The sequence below is a fragment of the Scylla paramamosain genome, chromosome 38 (assembly GCF_035594125.1).
Source record: "Scylla paramamosain isolate STU-SP2022 chromosome 38, ASM3559412v1, whole genome shotgun sequence".
Lineage (NCBI taxonomy): Eukaryota > Metazoa > Arthropoda > Malacostraca > Decapoda > Portunidae > Scylla > Scylla paramamosain.
Genome location: NC_087188.1, coordinates 12,981,235 through 12,997,445, shown reverse-complemented (window position 1 = coordinate 12,997,445; position 16,211 = coordinate 12,981,235). Strand labels below are relative to the sequence as shown.

Below are 16,211 nucleotides of genomic sequence, written 5' to 3'. Positions count from 1 at the left end.
TTAAAAACGTAGATTAGAACGAACAGAACAATTAAAGGAAGAACAAAGGATCGATATTACTAACAATTCCGTCGTTATAGCATTGATGCCAAATTGTTATCAAGCTCTGTGCATAGTAAAAACTCTGATATAATATGTACGGCAATGAGAAACCAGTCTGAGGAAGTATAGTCAGCAGAAATAAATAATACAAGGTTAGAATATATTGCTATCCTATAAAAGGAATTGTGTTCGAGTGTTTTATGCATGGACACGAAAAGAAGACCCATAGCAACGATAAAACCCAATAAAACTAAAAAATAAATAAAATAAAAAAAGAAGAATATATAGCAAAACCACCAAATAACACCAGAAATAAGAGACAAAAACACAAAAACACGTCTGACGTAATTTGAACTAGTCACAGTGTAAGATGAACCAAACACAACAGAACCGGTAGAAATTATAAAAAAAAGAAAACCAAAAATAAAATGACCTATAATCCATGTATGGACGAGGTGAGGAATGACCTGTGACCCGTTCCAGTGATCACTCGAGGTCAGGGTCACCAGACGGACGCACTTCCTCACAACCCTTCCTTATTTTGTCGGGAAATCTTACTTTCTCGCCCACGTAAGTACACATAGAGGTCAGGAGTGATTAAATAGTCTCCCTGGAGTTGACTGAATGACGGTGGATGTGTGGAAGAGTAGAGATTGGGATGGGAATTGTAAAAATAGTATTGTGTTGCCAAGGGCGGAGGGGCATCTTGTTGTTAAGTGTCTGCGTGTGTGAGTCTCCGTGTGTGTGTGTCCGCCAGCCCAGTGTGTGTTGAGGGAGTGCAGGGGTGAGGTGTGCAAGGTTTGGTGTAGTGTTTAAGTAGTACTGGGGTGTGATTACTACTACTACTACTACTACTACTACTACGGCTGCTACTACGACTATTATTATTGCTGCTACTCTTTGTTCTTTCTGTGATAATTAATGTAGCTTTTTTTACTACTTTTAGGCTGTAAGGGATATGTCCTTTGGCTTCCTGGTTCCTCTCTCTCTCTCTCTCTCTCTCTCTCTCTCTCTCTCTCTCTCTCTCTCTCTCTCTCTCTCTCTCTCTCTCTCTCTCTCTCTCTCTCTCTCTCTCTCCACATTCTTCTCCTTCATTCGCTATTTTTTTTAATTTCTTGCTTTATTTAATTTCTTGTCTCCTTTTCTTATTTTTCCTCCTTTTCTAATTTTCTTTTCTTAGTTTCATCCTCCTTTTCTAATTTTCTTCCTCTTTTTTCTTATTTTCCTTCTTTCTTATTTTCTTCCTCCTTTACTTATTTTCCTCCTTTCTCTCAATTAGCATCAGCAAACCTCGCTTTTCTATAATTACATCAGTTCCCCTTCTCAGCTTGAAGGTATTTCTATCTGTGTATTGCATTTAAGTATTTCTAAGTATGTCTATGTATTGTAAGTACGTATTAAGTGAACTAACGTGTGTGTCTGTGTGTCCCTTGCCTCGTCAAGCCACGGTAACGATTACTGCCTGTCGTTCGTTGTTTTGTGCAAAGGGGCCAGTTTGTTGGATGTGGGGGTCTTTGATATCTCGTTCCTTTATTTGGTGAGGAAGGGTTAATTGGTGTTGTTTGATCAATTGTCTTTTGTGTTCGGATAGCTGGAGTTCTCTCTCTCTCTCTCTCTCTCTCTCTCTCTCTCTCTCTCTCTCTCTCTCTCTCTCTCTCTCTCTCTCTCTAGATATTTTTTTTATTAATATATTTGCTTTCTTATATATATTTATCGTCTTTCAATTTGTGTTCTTGATCTGTAAAGTGTCCTCTGTTTGACGACACAAGAGTTTTCGTTGTCATTTTGTTAAACTTGCTTATTTTTCATATGGTAGCACTGTTAAGTCTCTTTATGCTACTCATTTAATTTTTTTTCTTAAAGTTTTTGGTCTATAAGAATTTTTTCTTGTTTTCGATAACATTGAAATATAATTAGTGTTTACTTCTTAGGGCTGGGTTAGGTTAAGTTTATATTAAGTTCCGTTCATTAAGTTTACTGCTGAATTCATTGTATAGGTCACAACCTGAAAAAAAAAAACAAAAAAACTTGTATTTTGCTTGGAAATAAACAGTTTGTGTCGGGGAGTGAATAGGTGAAGGTTTTTTAAAATATTACTGGTGTTTATTTGACTTGCTTTTTTTTTTTGTTCTTGTTCTTATTATTCCCTCTCTTTACCAGTTTTTCCTTAATATTCTTGGTCTGTATCTCTTAAAATTCAGGCCTATATCCCCAGTAGGCAGTTGTGTGGTAACCTGATAGTTAGCTTCTTGTATCTGTGGAGGCTGGGTTCGTCGTCCCTGGCCTTGGTGATGCAGGCAGATTTTAAGGGTCACCCCTCACTTGGCAACAACTTAAAAAGTGGCCAGCTTCTGGGAGGACTTCACTGTGGCTTCCCAGATTGCTATATCCAACCTGTTATCATCAAGTCGCAGGTGTATGTAGTTTATCTTCTCTCTGTTGACTGTCCTATTCACAACCTCCTCCACACACTGTCTCCAGGTGTTCATTGGTCTCACACTGGCCTCTTTCCAACTGCATTAATCTCTGATGCATTTGAAACATTTCTCAGTAGAGGGCACTTTCAAGACACTTGTAATAATTTTGGATAGTGGTTTTGACTCTTCTTTGAAAACTGGTTCCTTCAATGGGCTTTTTTTTTTTCTCTCGATCATTTTTTGTTGTCTTGGCCAGAGCACCTCTTGCCTTAAAAAACTCAAGGGTTCTGAATAAGTTGTAAAGGAAGGTCAGTTCATTTCAACTGAGGATTTAAGCAATTGTTGTTTTCTTAAGTCAGCCAGGCCTGCTTAAAAAAAAGAATTTTCATCGCTCCTGAATAAGTTGAAGGAAAGTCTCTTTAATTCAGCCATGAGGAATGCGAGTCACTAGCGCTGTACATGAATACAGAGGTGAGTTATCCAGTGCAGCAGAAGGTGGAGGGAAATATTGATTAGAGTTGAGGAACCTTGAAAAACTAGGAGTGTTAATTGGGGTTCATCAAATGCTCCTTTTGTGATGTCTTCCCAGAGTTTGACAAGACTTTAACTGGAAAAATAACTTATTCTGCATCAACACTAAACCAGGCAGAATATTCACCATACATCACAAAATTTATCAAGCGAAATATAAACTTAATTTCCATTTGTATTCATATTAAAACAGAGTGATTGACGTGGCAAGGTACAGCAGACACATGAGAATGACGTAGAAAATACCTATATAACACTTTCTTGCACCAGTATGAATAGCCGAGGTGTGTTTAGGGGCAGGGGTTCACTTAACGACCCTTAGTTAAGGTTGCCAAATTGGGTCTTGAACTATAACCACCTTCCTCTTGTTACAGATTGTCGACCATGTTGATCCGAAGGCTTGCAACTCTCTCCCTTCTTACATCCATGGACAAAATAGCTCCTGCCTGAACACACTTCTGATTTTTTCCTCCTTTCTTTCACTCAGTTCAAATTAGGTAGTAGTGGCAGGCAGTCTTGCTTTGCACTTAGCTTTTGTTGCGTTCTGTAGTGCCATCGTGTGCGTGTAGAACCAGTATATAATGGAAGATTCAAATTCTGTTGTGCCAAGTGGAGCTTACGGCATCCCCAAGTGGATCATGAAGAAAGGAATGAGGTAAGGACTGTCTGTGCATTTGTATATCTGTAAGTATTCATTTTTATATTTGTAAGTATCTTTTGGCTTCATTGGTTTACGTTTTTTATATCCAAGTACTTGATTTTTTTTTCTAGAGTTTTTTTTTTTTTTTTTAGTTTTCTAAGGTTTAATTTTTATAATGTAAGTACCCATTTTTATGTTTGTCATGGATTCCACTTGTCTGTTTTTTATATTTTCATGGATTCCCACTTTTATAACTCTCAAACAAACTTTTTCCTAAAATACTTACATTTATAAAATTTAATTGGCTAGGTAGGTGAATTGATAAGTGTATATATATATATATGCATAGTATTTTTGCTTTATTCATTGTATTTATTCATTAAGTCTCCATTTTTAGTGTAAAGCCTTTTTACTGTGGAAAGAGAAATCTTTACAGTTACTTAATGTCATCACAAGGCTGAAGTGAAATGATCAGACAGAAGGACCAAATTTTTCACAGCCATCACCTTAAAAAAAACTGCAAGGAATAAAAATCTCGCTTCACGCCCTTCTTTTAACTTCTCATGGGGATTGGACAGCTTGAGCCTCCCCCAGATTTTACAGGCATAGACAAACATAGACTATCGCTGTTCATTCTTCCGACAGCTTGAGCCTCCCCCAGATTTTAAAGGCATAGAGAAACATAGACTATCGGTGTTCATTCTTCCGATAGCTTCAAGCTTCAGCCTCCCCCAGATTTTAAAGGCATAGACAAACATAGACTATCGGTGTTCATTCTTCCGTCTCCCTTTGTGCACTGTCACCAGGTCTTCATTCTTCCCTCTGATCTTATAAATGTCACAAACTTCAAGCTTACCTGAGTATTATGTTCCTTATGTGCTTGTGTTATCTTGGCCTATATTTTCTCTATACATTCATTACAACCTCTTGACATTCTTACCTTGTTGGACACTGATTCTTAAATTTTGATGCCTTAAGTTTTAGTGTTATTGATGTATTGAAGTTTACATTTGTAGGGATAGTTCAAGGATTTTTTTTGCATCATGAAATAGTGAAAAATACTTGCAAAAGATGTACTATTTGAAGTTGACATTTCTAGGGATTGTTCAAGGAGGTTTTTGCATTGTGAATAGTGAAAAAATACTTGAAAAAGAGATACTGTATAAATACCTCAGGTGGCCAGACTAATCTTATCTATGATCTTTTAAAAATAATCTGCATGGAAGGACAAAAGGGCAAAGCATTTAAGAATAACCTTGTCTATTTTTAAAACTCTTCCAGTCATTCTACCTTAAGACAGAAGATAGATTATGCATTATGAACATCACCTCCAGTCTAGGACACAATTCATGCTTAGTAATCTTTAAACTGTGCATCTATTTACTGTGCCAAACATATCTATATTTTAAGGGACGTTATTCTCTTCTGCACTTGATCAGTATGCTTGTCTGGTGACTGTATACTAACTGAGGTGTGCACAGTAGTGGATGTATGTATGTATGTACAGCAGTTTTGCATGATAAACTAACGAATAATCTCAGTAGTGTGTTGTGGGCAAAACTTGGAATGCTTGGATGTATTGACTCGGTATGCAAGGAGAGCTATCATTGGTTCTCTATCTCTACTGCCGTGTTGAGAAGGGACAGCCACGACTCAGCGTAGGGTTGTGGTTCTCAGTCAAGGGAATGTGCACCCAGTGTGGTATGCAAGGGAAGACTTTGGGGCATGTGACAGTTCTCAAAATACACATGAGGTTTTCAAGCAACAGTGCCAAACCTGAGTAAAGCACCTCTTGACTGATTTGTTCTTCATTTGCACAGAGACCAAGGCTTTGCTACACTTAGCTACATTAAGATATAAAGCAACACTGCCAAAACCTGAGTAATGCATCTCTTTACACAGGAGACCAAAGTTTTCTATATGAAGTGCCGAACCTTGTATAAAGCCCCTCTTGACTGAGTTGTTGATAGTTCCCATAGTAAGTCACCTTGTTGACATAGTAAACCAACTTTTTGATGTATTTACAAGGATTATGCTCTTAGGATGCCTTGTGTTAGTTACCCAAGCCTTTTTAATAGGAATTGACCTCCTTTGTGCACTTAGGTCAAGGATTATAAATGTTTGCACATGTTTTTTGGCATAAGAGTAATGCTCTCTTTATTTCTGGTTTAAGATTTCCACCTCAGACTTGCTTTTGTAATATAATAACTTGTACAGTATCTTGTGTTTCTAGCAGTGATTAGAGCTCAACAAATATGAATATCTGATGAATTAACTTATGGAGGATTAGACATCAAGCATTGTATAAATAGTTGAACTGAGTTGTGTGATAAATATTGATGATGCTGATTGGCAAGACAAACATTTGAGCATTTAGTGTGAGTAGCAATAAGTAGGCATACAGAATTATTGCTGTATTGCCACAGGAAAGGCTGTTAGATAATAATAAACAAGATATTGAAGATAAATATATCACCATTTAAACTTAGAATACCAATAAGTAGATATACAGAATCATCACTTCACTGGCACAAGAAATGCTGGTAACTTTGCATAACTATAAGTAGAAATACCCAGTTACTGCTCCCTACTGTTACATGAAAGGGTAGCAAGAGATAGGAAGAGAAGCAGCCTTAATGAGGAGGGCAAGGCTGTGTTGTAATGGCTCGCCCAATGCAGGTATGAGGTGGACGACTTCATAGTGTCTCCCCCTTCAATAGACGATGGGGGGTTCCTGAGGCTCCGCTATGGTCGTGCCTGCACACCCCAGCCATCTCCTCAGGGCCAGGATGGGGGCATGACTGTGGAGGTGTGTGGCTTGTGTGTGTGAGGGAATGTGTGTCTGTTGCGTTTTGTCTTTTTTTTTTTCTTTGGTTTTTCTTAGTTTGCTGTTTATTTTTGGTTTAATGTGTCTTTCTTGTTTTTTTTTGTCAGGTGTTTTTTTGTAGTGTTATAGCTAGTAGTTATGCAGGGTTGTGTTTTTTTTGCCATAGTTGTTTTGGCATATGGCTTAAACATGTACACACAAACACACTCACAGACACACACACAAACACACATGCTTTCACAGGCTTTATTATTTAGTTTGCACATTTCTTTTACTACTAAAGAAATGTATGGAGAGCTTAGTGCCTGTTTGAGTACAAGGTTGGCCAGTCTGCATGTCCTCTGTGGGTACGTTGAGTAGATAAGATTGTTGCTTGTCACCCCGTACGCATTGTAGAAGTGAGTAGCTTATCTGTGTGTGATTAGCTTGCATTGTAGATTATTGTTGCTTTGGTTCCTTTCAGTTACCAAGGCGTGTGAAGTTCTAATTTAATGAAGATATTTTTATTTTTGTGAAATTCTAATATTACACATTTTTATTGCTGTGAAACTCCAATATAACAAATTTTTATTGGTTCATTTCAGCTTTCAGTTACAAAGACTTGTGAAATTCTAATAGAAGTTGTTTTTATGGTTTCAAATTTCAGTATAACTTTTATTGCTTCTTGTTAATTCTTTTCAGTTACCAAGACCTGGAATTCTAATATAACAAATCTTTATTATTATTTCATTTAAATTCTTTCAGTTACCAAGGTTATGAAATTCTAACAAAATTTGACATTAGTAAATTATTTGAATTTAAAGCTAAGATATTACTTGCTACAATGGTATCAGAATATCAATGCAGATTTTTAATAATCCAGCAAGAATAGAATAAAATGCATTATTCCCCATTATGAAAACTTAGATTAGATAACTTTAAGATTTTACTCGATAACTTTAGTAATGAAGAAAGACCATAAGACATTAAAGGTTTTAGTTACCCAGCAAGAATAAAGTAAAGTGCATTTTTTCCCATTATATAGACTTAGATTTAATAATTTTCTAGATATAATAATTTTCTAGATTTTACTGGATAACTTAAGTAGTAGAGAAAGATTTTTTGTCACCCTGAATTTAGTGATAACCTTTATTTTCATTAGTTAACTGCCCCAGCACACATCCCTTGACCTCCCCTGACCTCTCTTTCACTTGACAGGTGTATGTTAAGTGTGAGAGATGGATAAGGAAGCAACTGTACCATGTTATACTGTCCCATGGTTAAAAATTTGAGTGGCACAGTGATATGTATGCAAATAAGTCACAATTAAGTAAATATTAAGTGTATGTGCGTGAATTAAGTGCTATTCTTGTGTGTGCGCGTGTCATCAACCCCAACATGTGTGTATGCATGCGTGTACGTGTCTGCAGGTGAAGGACGATACCCTGCAGTTTTCCCCCGACACGACCCCAACCACCACCACCATCTCCATCGGACCAGGAGGCCTCTCAGTTGAGTCGTCCCCAGACACCACTCCCCTCACCACCCCAGAGACCAGGGCAGAAAATCCTGACGTCCATCCCTTGCTGGTGCTGCCCATGAACTTTGGGGGAGGTTAGTATTTTGTTTGTCATTCACGTCAGCTGGTCTTGCCTCACTGCCGGCTGTTCTACAGAAAGATCTTGGAGTGTGATCGCTATGTCTTCCTTTCCTTCTCTTTTTTAGTGTATTTTGAGGTTTTCGTTTGTTCCCTGCTTCTGGCCTCGTTCTACTGAAAGATCTCAAGAGTATGATACCTTATTTTTCCCTAATTTCCCTCTTTATTTTTAGGGATTTGTTATCTTCACGTTTTTTTATATTTTCTGTTAGTTCCCATCAATCTGACAATATCTCCCTCTTATTTTTCACCTTTTTTGTGGGAGTTACCTGCTGATTTTGGTATTTTCTGCTTGTTCCGTGCTTTTTGCCACCAAGATGACCTGCTTAAAGTGGTTCAGGCTTTGATTGTGTGAGTAATTTGTGCTCTTACCCTCTGCTTCCTTGTTAACTTAGCAGGAAAATAAATAGAAGTGAAGGTTTGGAAAGGTATACTGCTCATAGGTGGAAGACAGAAAGGCAGGTACTCTCTCCATCCCTCCCCTTCTCTGTCTCTCAGTTCTTCAGTGTCGTGTGTTGAAAAGGCAGGATAGACAAGTGGAGATTTCAACTGATTGGTCTGCTTCATTACTTCTTTCTGTAAGGTTGTGTGTTTTCATTGTGTGTTCATGTCTATTTGAGTTTGTGGGTGTGCAAGATATTTCCAAAAACTGCCCAGCATATTCCAGTGAATTTCATGGGTAAATGTGGGTTGTGAGTCAAATGGTTAATGAGATTTTTAGATCTGTGTAGATTTTTTGTCTTTTTTCAAATGAGAATATTTGCCACATTTAAATATTACCATTTCTTAATCACTTTTCGTTTACTTTATGCATCTTAGTTCATCATTCCGCAGATATTCAACTATCATTTTTACTTTTGTCATGGATCTTCCTCACACACCTTCCTAGATTGTATAGCCAACCCTTTGTAGTTTTCTTCTTTTCAACACAAACTTTCCACTATCATCTGTTCTCTTGTTATGTATATTCCTTGCACACCTATATTCTATAGATTCTATAGCAAGCTTTTAATAGTTTCTCCTTCCTGTCTTCAGCAAAACCTATCCATTATTTCTCATGTCACACGTCCTCACACAGCTTTTCACCTTCCTGTCTTCAGCAAAACCTATCCATTATTTCTCATGTCACGTCCTCACACAGCTTTTCACCTTCCTGTCTTCAGCAAAACCTATCCATTGAAGACAAAAACCTATCCATTATTTCTTTTGTCACACATCCTCCTCACACACCTCAGATTCCTTAACCAGCCTTTATAGTTTTCCTTCCTGTCTCCAACAACTATTGGAAAGAAATAGTTATTATCTTCTCACTTCCTCCGTGAATGATTTGAAGTCTCTTACTCAAGCATTCCTACTCATTGAAAACCTCCTACAACTAAGGAGATGGCATTTTCCCATAGAAGTCAGCTTAAACATTGCTCTTGTTGTTGTACTGGTCTATGCATATGTGTTGATTAGAACTGGAATGTTTTTTGTGTAGCGTGTTGCTATAGTTTAGCATCGTGGGTTTGTCGCAAGTTTAGTGTGCATATTTGTCTGTTTTTTGGTGCGGCTAGTGTTAGGTTAGGGATATAGTGGGTTAGCATGGCAGCCTGGGGGTGGGAATGTTTCTGTCCTGCCAGTCTTTGCATGGCAGATTCATGCATGGAAGCAGCCGTGATGAATTATCTATATTTTGCTCCCATGTGTTCTGTATGTGCATCTTCTAATTTATTGCTTTATTCCAGTTTTAGCATATTTTAGCATGTTTGTAGTGTCTTGTAAATCTAATAATCTTCCTGCATGTTTGTGTGACTTTGTAATTATTTTCAGCTTGTGTTAATATTGAATGTGAACTTGTCAGTACAAAAGTGCATTAATAACTTTTTGTGTTGTCAGCTGTCTTGTCAGCATGTGACTTCAAATCTATTTATACAGTTCTTTTCAAAATTTTCTTTTGCTTATTTCATTCACATCCTAAGCCCAAGTTTATCAGTTTGCTTATTCTTCGCAAACTTCTCTGTTTCTTCAGTTTTAACATTTATCCATCATTATTGGTTAGTTCTCGCACTATGTCCTTGACAGCCAGTAGGTACACAAAGCCTGATAAACATTCTTTCCCCCAGAACCCAAATTTATAGTGAAGGTAGACCCTCCAGATTCCCCAAACACCAACACCGAATCCCTCGGCCCCACAGCTGCCACAGCATCCAGAGAGCTCTCCTCCACCAAGAGCCTGGACTGTATAGGAAACCAGAACAGCACACTCCTTGAGAGGGTTCAGTCGCTGTCCCTGACCACCACCCCAAGCCACAGTGTGCCAACATCGCCGGCGACCAGCCCCTTCACCACCCCGAAGAACTCCCCCACCCTCGGCCGCAAGCGTATGGTGGGTGTCGCAATGGAACCGCAAAGGAAGATCTCGGCCCACAGCTACTTCTACACCAAGCAGATGCAGGACTACCAAGGCACCTTTAACCCAAGCACCTTTAATCCAAGCACCCTAAACACGGCCTCCACTCTCAAGCAGGAAGGGCCGGTGCTCCCCAAGCAGCTAGAGGAAGGGGACATCCCTGCACTACCCAAGGTCATGGGCCAGAGGAGGAGGCACCCAAAACCTTCAACCCTCCGTGAAATGAACTTCTGGGCCCCCACCTCCATGTAGACCCAGCAGGATGTCTCCAAGGGGAGAGCACGTCACTCCTCCAGTGAGTGCTCCGGATGGGTAATCATGTTCAAGGTTGTTAAATTTAGGCAGCTTTGTACTTTTAAACATCAGTTGGTTGCTTTGAATCTAGCCATTTTTTGTCCTGTGTTAACATTAAAATTTGCTAAAACTTAAGATTATGCAGTTTTATGTATTAATGAGATTATATTTTTAAAATCAAACTATGGATAATGTATGAACATGTATGATTTTAAATGAGCACAAGCTATTGGTGCTCATGTTGAGGAGGATTTGTTTGCTGTGCTCGTGTTGAGGAGGATTTGTTTGCTGCATGCAATCTCTTGTTGACAGCATTTTCTCTATGTATTAGTAAAATAAAGAGGCGTTTTCCTGCAGGAGTAAAGAGTTATCTATGTGTTCCTTGTATGTGTTTAATCTCACTTAAAGTAATATTCTAGCACTTTGTTTCTTTGATGTCCGTCACGTGCAATTAAGTGACGCTGTATCCGTGAGAGGCAGGCCGTCACTGGCGAGTGATGCAGAGGGGCGCTGTTGGCTGCAGGAATGTCTTTCACCTCTCCATTAAATTTAACCCAGGAGGAAGATTCCTCTTGGTTGTCTTTCATTGTGTGTACACCTGCTGACTAAGTAAAGATCCACAACACTCTTCCAATGAATCAATCGCTGCTCATGCCAAAATAAAGACCTTAGACCATTCTTGAAGCCATGACTGCTGGGTTGTGTTTGCCATAAGCTCCTCTTGACAAGTGATGTAGCCTTTCACCTGTCTTGTTGGTGTTAAGTAATGATTGCTTCATGCTTCCACATTGCTTCATACTGAATGACATAGACGTTTAATATTTCACTAATCCTTAAAGTTGTTGGTTAAGGATTTTAGCATATGTATGATATATCCTGAAATTGATCTATAAAGTATCCTATTTTTGTACCATTTGATTCTTCAAAATATTTTTAGGAATTCAGGGTTAATTCTTTTTTTTTTGGTTTCTTTCCACATTAGTACCTTGACAAACCATATCTTAAGTTAGTGATATGTATATTTTGAAAGTGCCACAAACTATTATTAAGTGAATTTACCTATATGACGTAAATTTACTTGTAACTGTAGATCAGTAAATTCATTTGGTACTGGGATGTCTTCTTTCAGTATCCCTGCATGTGTTGAGTGAATTGTTAGCTTAGTTTGAGGAAGTGAAAGGGAACATGTGTGGTCATCAAACTGGAGTGTAGCCCAAGGGTATTATAAAGTAAGGATTTGTGTTTCCAGAAGCAAAGAAGAATGGGAGTTCCTGTGGTCTTGAGGCTGGAGTGTTGGTCAAGGATATTGTAATGAGAAGAGTTGCATTTACAGAAATAGCTCCATAATGCCATAAGGGAGAGTCAGTGAAACTCTTGCCTCCTGTGATAAATGACCACTGCTAACCCCTACAGCAGCTCTCCCTATATTTAATGTAATAGTACTAAGTCAATTCTTTATTCTTTTCTGTCTCTCCCTCTATCTAATGTACTGTCAGTTCTTTTGACACACTCATATTCACTCTGTAACAAGCTGAAAAAAAAAAAGTAATATTACTGATGTGTCTAAACTTCTGGTTCATGTAGGAAGGAAACAAAATAAAAAAGATGAGCTATAACAATAAAAAACATTGGCAAGGACTGGAGAAAAATCTTATTGGTGTGTTTAGAGGAAGGAAACAAAGTAAAGAAGAAAGAGTTATAACCTGAACACCACAGGCAGGAGTGGATATAGGTGAGCCATCCTGTGACTGGCATCTCACTCCTGACGCAGCAGTGGCTAATGAATAATGGTCTTGTTCTGAGCACGTCACGGGAACTTGATTTATCTTCCACATTCCCGGCATCTCTCGTGGACCTTAGGCTTTATTTAGAGTATGTTGAGGACCCAGATGTTCCCCAACACCCAGTAATGCATGAAAGTTTAATATGTTCTAGGTAGTAATAGAAAATGTTTTGGAATCCTGCATTTCGTGAGTAGGTGGGAAGTAAACGCTAATCTCGGACTACAAAAATGAAAACTGAAGTGCATCACGTAACAACTTGGATGCTGCATTTTTATTTATTTATTTATTTTATTTTTTTTTACCTCTAGCGGTTTTTGTCCGTGATGATGCGGAATCCTTAACAGACAATCAGTACAATCACAAAAACAGCCAGTTGAACTCCTTACAGTCTCGAGATTAGACGTCTGAATGTTTGAGGATTCGACTGACTGTGGGGTTGCGACTATGATGCAGATAGGGCTCGTATACCGAAATATTTTGAAATACCAAATTATAAGTTCTGTTTTCATGACCGCTCTTTCAATACATGATGCGGAATTCTCTTGTGACTATCGCTAGAATCATGAAAACACCTTTAAAAACCTTAATGATTTATACTAAAGCTTGGTTAAGTAGAGATAGGACGCCCAAGTTCTTGAGAATACGGGAGAGTACACTGAGTCACTGAGACGAGGCGGGGCAGTGAGGGTGGCGCGGGCGTGAGTCTTGGGGCAGGTGCGGGAGCAGGGGAGGAATGAGGGGGGAAGAAGGGTGGTTTGGTAGGGGCGTGGGCCTCGGGGCAGGGGCAGGGAAGCTTGGCATGGCGACACAGTGCCTGGTGGACGAGCGCAGTGCGGGTGTGTGTGTCTGGCGGAGGCCCGGTAGCCAGTCTTAGCTCGCCTCCGCCACGAGGGTGAAAATAATCTATAAGAGCAAAACTACCGCCTCGCTATGTGTCTGTCTGCTAAAGAGAACACGGGGCAGCCTCCCACAAGTGCTCGTCTCTCTGTGCTTACTCGTAGTGTGCATGGGAGGCGAGACAGGCGGTGAGACGGTGTGGTAGAGAGAAAGAGAGAGAGGAGGGAATCAAGGCGGAGAGTGAGTAGTGAGAAGTTCAAAGTTTGTCTGTTGTGAGTGCGGAAGAAAACGTAGCGTGTGTTACTAGTTACCGAAGTGGTGGGTTCTTGTCTGTGCCTGGAGAACGCTGTGTGAGGACCAACTGTATAATCTACATACCTCTGCATTCACTTCGGCTTGGTAAGAATACTGAGACGTGTCTGTATACATAATTGTTTACCGTGTATTAGGTTTCAAGATAATTTTTTGGATAACTCTTTCGACTTGTATCTTATGTGCCTTTTTTCAGGCTTTTTGTTGTCCTAGGCTACACCCCTCTTACACTAAAATTAGGAATGGTAATCTGCAGAGTTGTTTTAATTTACATAGTTCTGTAATAAAATCAAAGGGATAATCTTGAACTAGTATGATATTTGAAATAACATTGGGGTTTTCATCTGAGAGCTAATGTAGGTTAGATTTACATTAATTTAAGTTTAATTTCACTACTGATCTTGACACTGATTACATCACAAAAAAAAAAAAAAAAAAAAACATCATATTTTTCACATGAATAAATGGTTGTCTCAAAATTACTAGGCGAAGGTTATTTCCATAATCCCCGTCGCTTATTCTTATAGAGAAATTTCAGTGTTTCTTATTTCTTCGTATGTATTTTTCGTTAATGGGACAAAAAATAGCAAAAAAACCTGACTAATCATCCCCGTGGCCTTTGAAAATAATGAGAGAACACAGCGTTTAAAAAAATAAGGAGGCTGTGATATGTCTTATTCCTTAAACCGAGAGTTGAAGACAGTTACAAGAGTGGGAATGTTCAATCAGTAACTTTTACCTTTACATTGAGTTTAGTAATAGTTTTTAGTTACATCTTTACCAGCGTGCTTAAAGAAGGATGTTTTTTTACGGTTCTAGTGACAGATTAACAAGATTTTTACGATATGAACAGGAGAAACACTCTTGAGAACCTGGCTAAGCATCTGTGACCTCTGAAAACTCGTGGTGAGAGAGCAAAGGGAGAAAGAAAGGGAGAGGGAGGAAGAAACTGTATTTACTAGTCAGTCAGTCATTTGGTCGTCTTCCAGACCAGACTGCCTAGACAGCACCGTCATTAATAACAATAAATAACCGAGACATTTCTCTCCGCTTCCCTCCTTCTCTCCCTTCCTTCTCTCCCTCCCTTTTCTCCTTCCCTCCCTCCCTTCTCTCCTTCCTTCACGCTTCCTTTGCCTCCTCCTCTCTCTGTTTCCTTTCCTCATTCCCTTCCTTATCATTCTCTCTCTCTCTCTCTCTCTCTCTCTCTCTCTCTCTCTCTCTCTCTCTCTCTCTCTCTCTCTCTCTCTCTCTCTCTCTCTCCATGTGTGTGTGTGTGTGTGTGTGTGTCTGTCTTTCAGGTTGATGTCATGCTCAGTGTTTGTCAGAGAGAGAGAGAGAGAGAGAGAGAGAGAGAGAGAGAGAGAGAGAGAGAGAGAGAGAATCAGTTTATATTTGTAACTCTATTACCGTTTCTTCATACGATTTACCAGAGAGAGAGAGAGAGAGAGAGAGAGAGAGAGAGAGAGAGAGAGCAGTGGAAATAGCCTTAATAAAATTCATACGTGTTTCATCGAGCGGTGAGGGTTTATGAAGCGTGTAGCAATGCAGCGAGGGTCTCTCTGTGTGTGTGTGTGTGTGTGTGTGTGTCACGTGTAAGCAGAGAAGAAATAACTGAGGGGAAGGTATCAGTGGGGTCAGATAATGAGGACTCGATATGACAGGGGTAATGATAATGGTGGTGATGGTGGTGGTGGTGATGGTGGTGGTGATGTACGAGTGATACTGTTCGTCTTAAAATTGTGAAATGAATAGATAGGTGAGAATTAATAGGTAAATTAAAATGCATAGACGCTTGAATAAGTAGAGGGTAATTTGCGTGTGAATAAGTGAAGAATATTTTGTGTTTATGGCAAGATTTGTATGGATTTTGAAAGTTCAGAAAGTATATGTATTGGAACTTAACTAAATATTATTGAAATGAACATGTGAACTATATAAATGGGCTTCTTACGGGAAAAGAAAACGGTAACACATCACAATGCATCTTAGCTTCCTTTATTTCGCGTTCTAATACTAATTTCATATATATTTATCGTTCCATCTTTTTTTCAGTCACGTTAAGTTTGTTTCCCTGAAGGTTTGTTTATTTCAAGGTAATTGTCAGAAAAGAACAACCATTACTCTTCGCCTTGTTAGTGTTGGCTACCCGCTGTGCCCGCTGAGTTCCGAAGCGAGCTCGTGAACCAATTCTGAACCAGTTTTGCCCGCACCTCCGCTACTCTGAAAAGGCTGTAGCTGAAATGACACGGGTTTTTAAAAGTATATTTACGAGTCTGTTGAGAGAATAACATCATTTCTACATTACTAACTGGATAAACAGTCTTGAGAACACGGTTAATCATCTCTGTGCCCTTTGAAAATAGTCGTGGTGAAAGAGCAAAGCGTTTCAGAACACCGGCTTGAACTGAAATGTAAAATGTTTCCGCGCCTTGCCAGTTACTTTCATTGAGTCTAGAGGAAGTGATTGGGATTTACAAGGGCGTTTTCATTGTAGTTAAA

At 39.0% G+C, this 16,211-nt stretch overlaps 1 protein-coding gene and 1 long non-coding RNA gene across 12 annotated transcripts in view; both read left to right on the top strand.

The window, feature by feature from the left end:
- Positions 1 to 471: 471 nt before the first annotated feature.
- On the top strand, positions 472 to 11,895 carry LOC135091807 (mucin-2-like). Of its 10 annotated transcripts, none has more exons than XM_063989790.1 (5): positions 472 to 612; positions 3,365 to 3,645; positions 6,351 to 6,439; positions 7,867 to 8,050; positions 10,199 to 11,895. In XM_063989790.1, exons 3-5 carry the CDS (start codon positions 6,428 to 6,430, stop codon positions 10,735 to 10,737), a joined length of 735 nt encoding a protein of 244 aa, XP_063845860.1. In that variant the 5' UTR covers positions 472 to 612; positions 3,365 to 3,645; positions 6,351 to 6,427; the 3' UTR covers positions 10,738 to 11,895. The 10 variants fall into 10 exon arrangements, with proteins under 10 accessions (XP_063845860.1, XP_063845856.1, XP_063845851.1 ...); XM_063989786.1 differs by having other exon boundaries at positions 6,310 to 6,439; positions 10,271 to 11,895; XM_063989781.1 differs by having other exon boundaries at positions 6,310 to 6,439.
- A 1,465-nt stretch (positions 11,896 to 13,360) lies between these two features.
- The window catches only part of LOC135091806 (uncharacterized), an 18,873-nt gene continuing 16,022 nt past the window's right edge, over positions 13,361 to 16,211 (top strand). Inside the window, exon 1 of one of the 2 annotated variants that reach the window (XR_010262650.1) lies at positions 13,361 to 13,799. This is a non-coding gene — a long non-coding RNA (uncharacterized LOC135091806). The remainder of the gene's footprint in view (positions 13,800 to 16,211) is intronic. The other variant, XR_010262651.1, reaches the window with a different exon arrangement.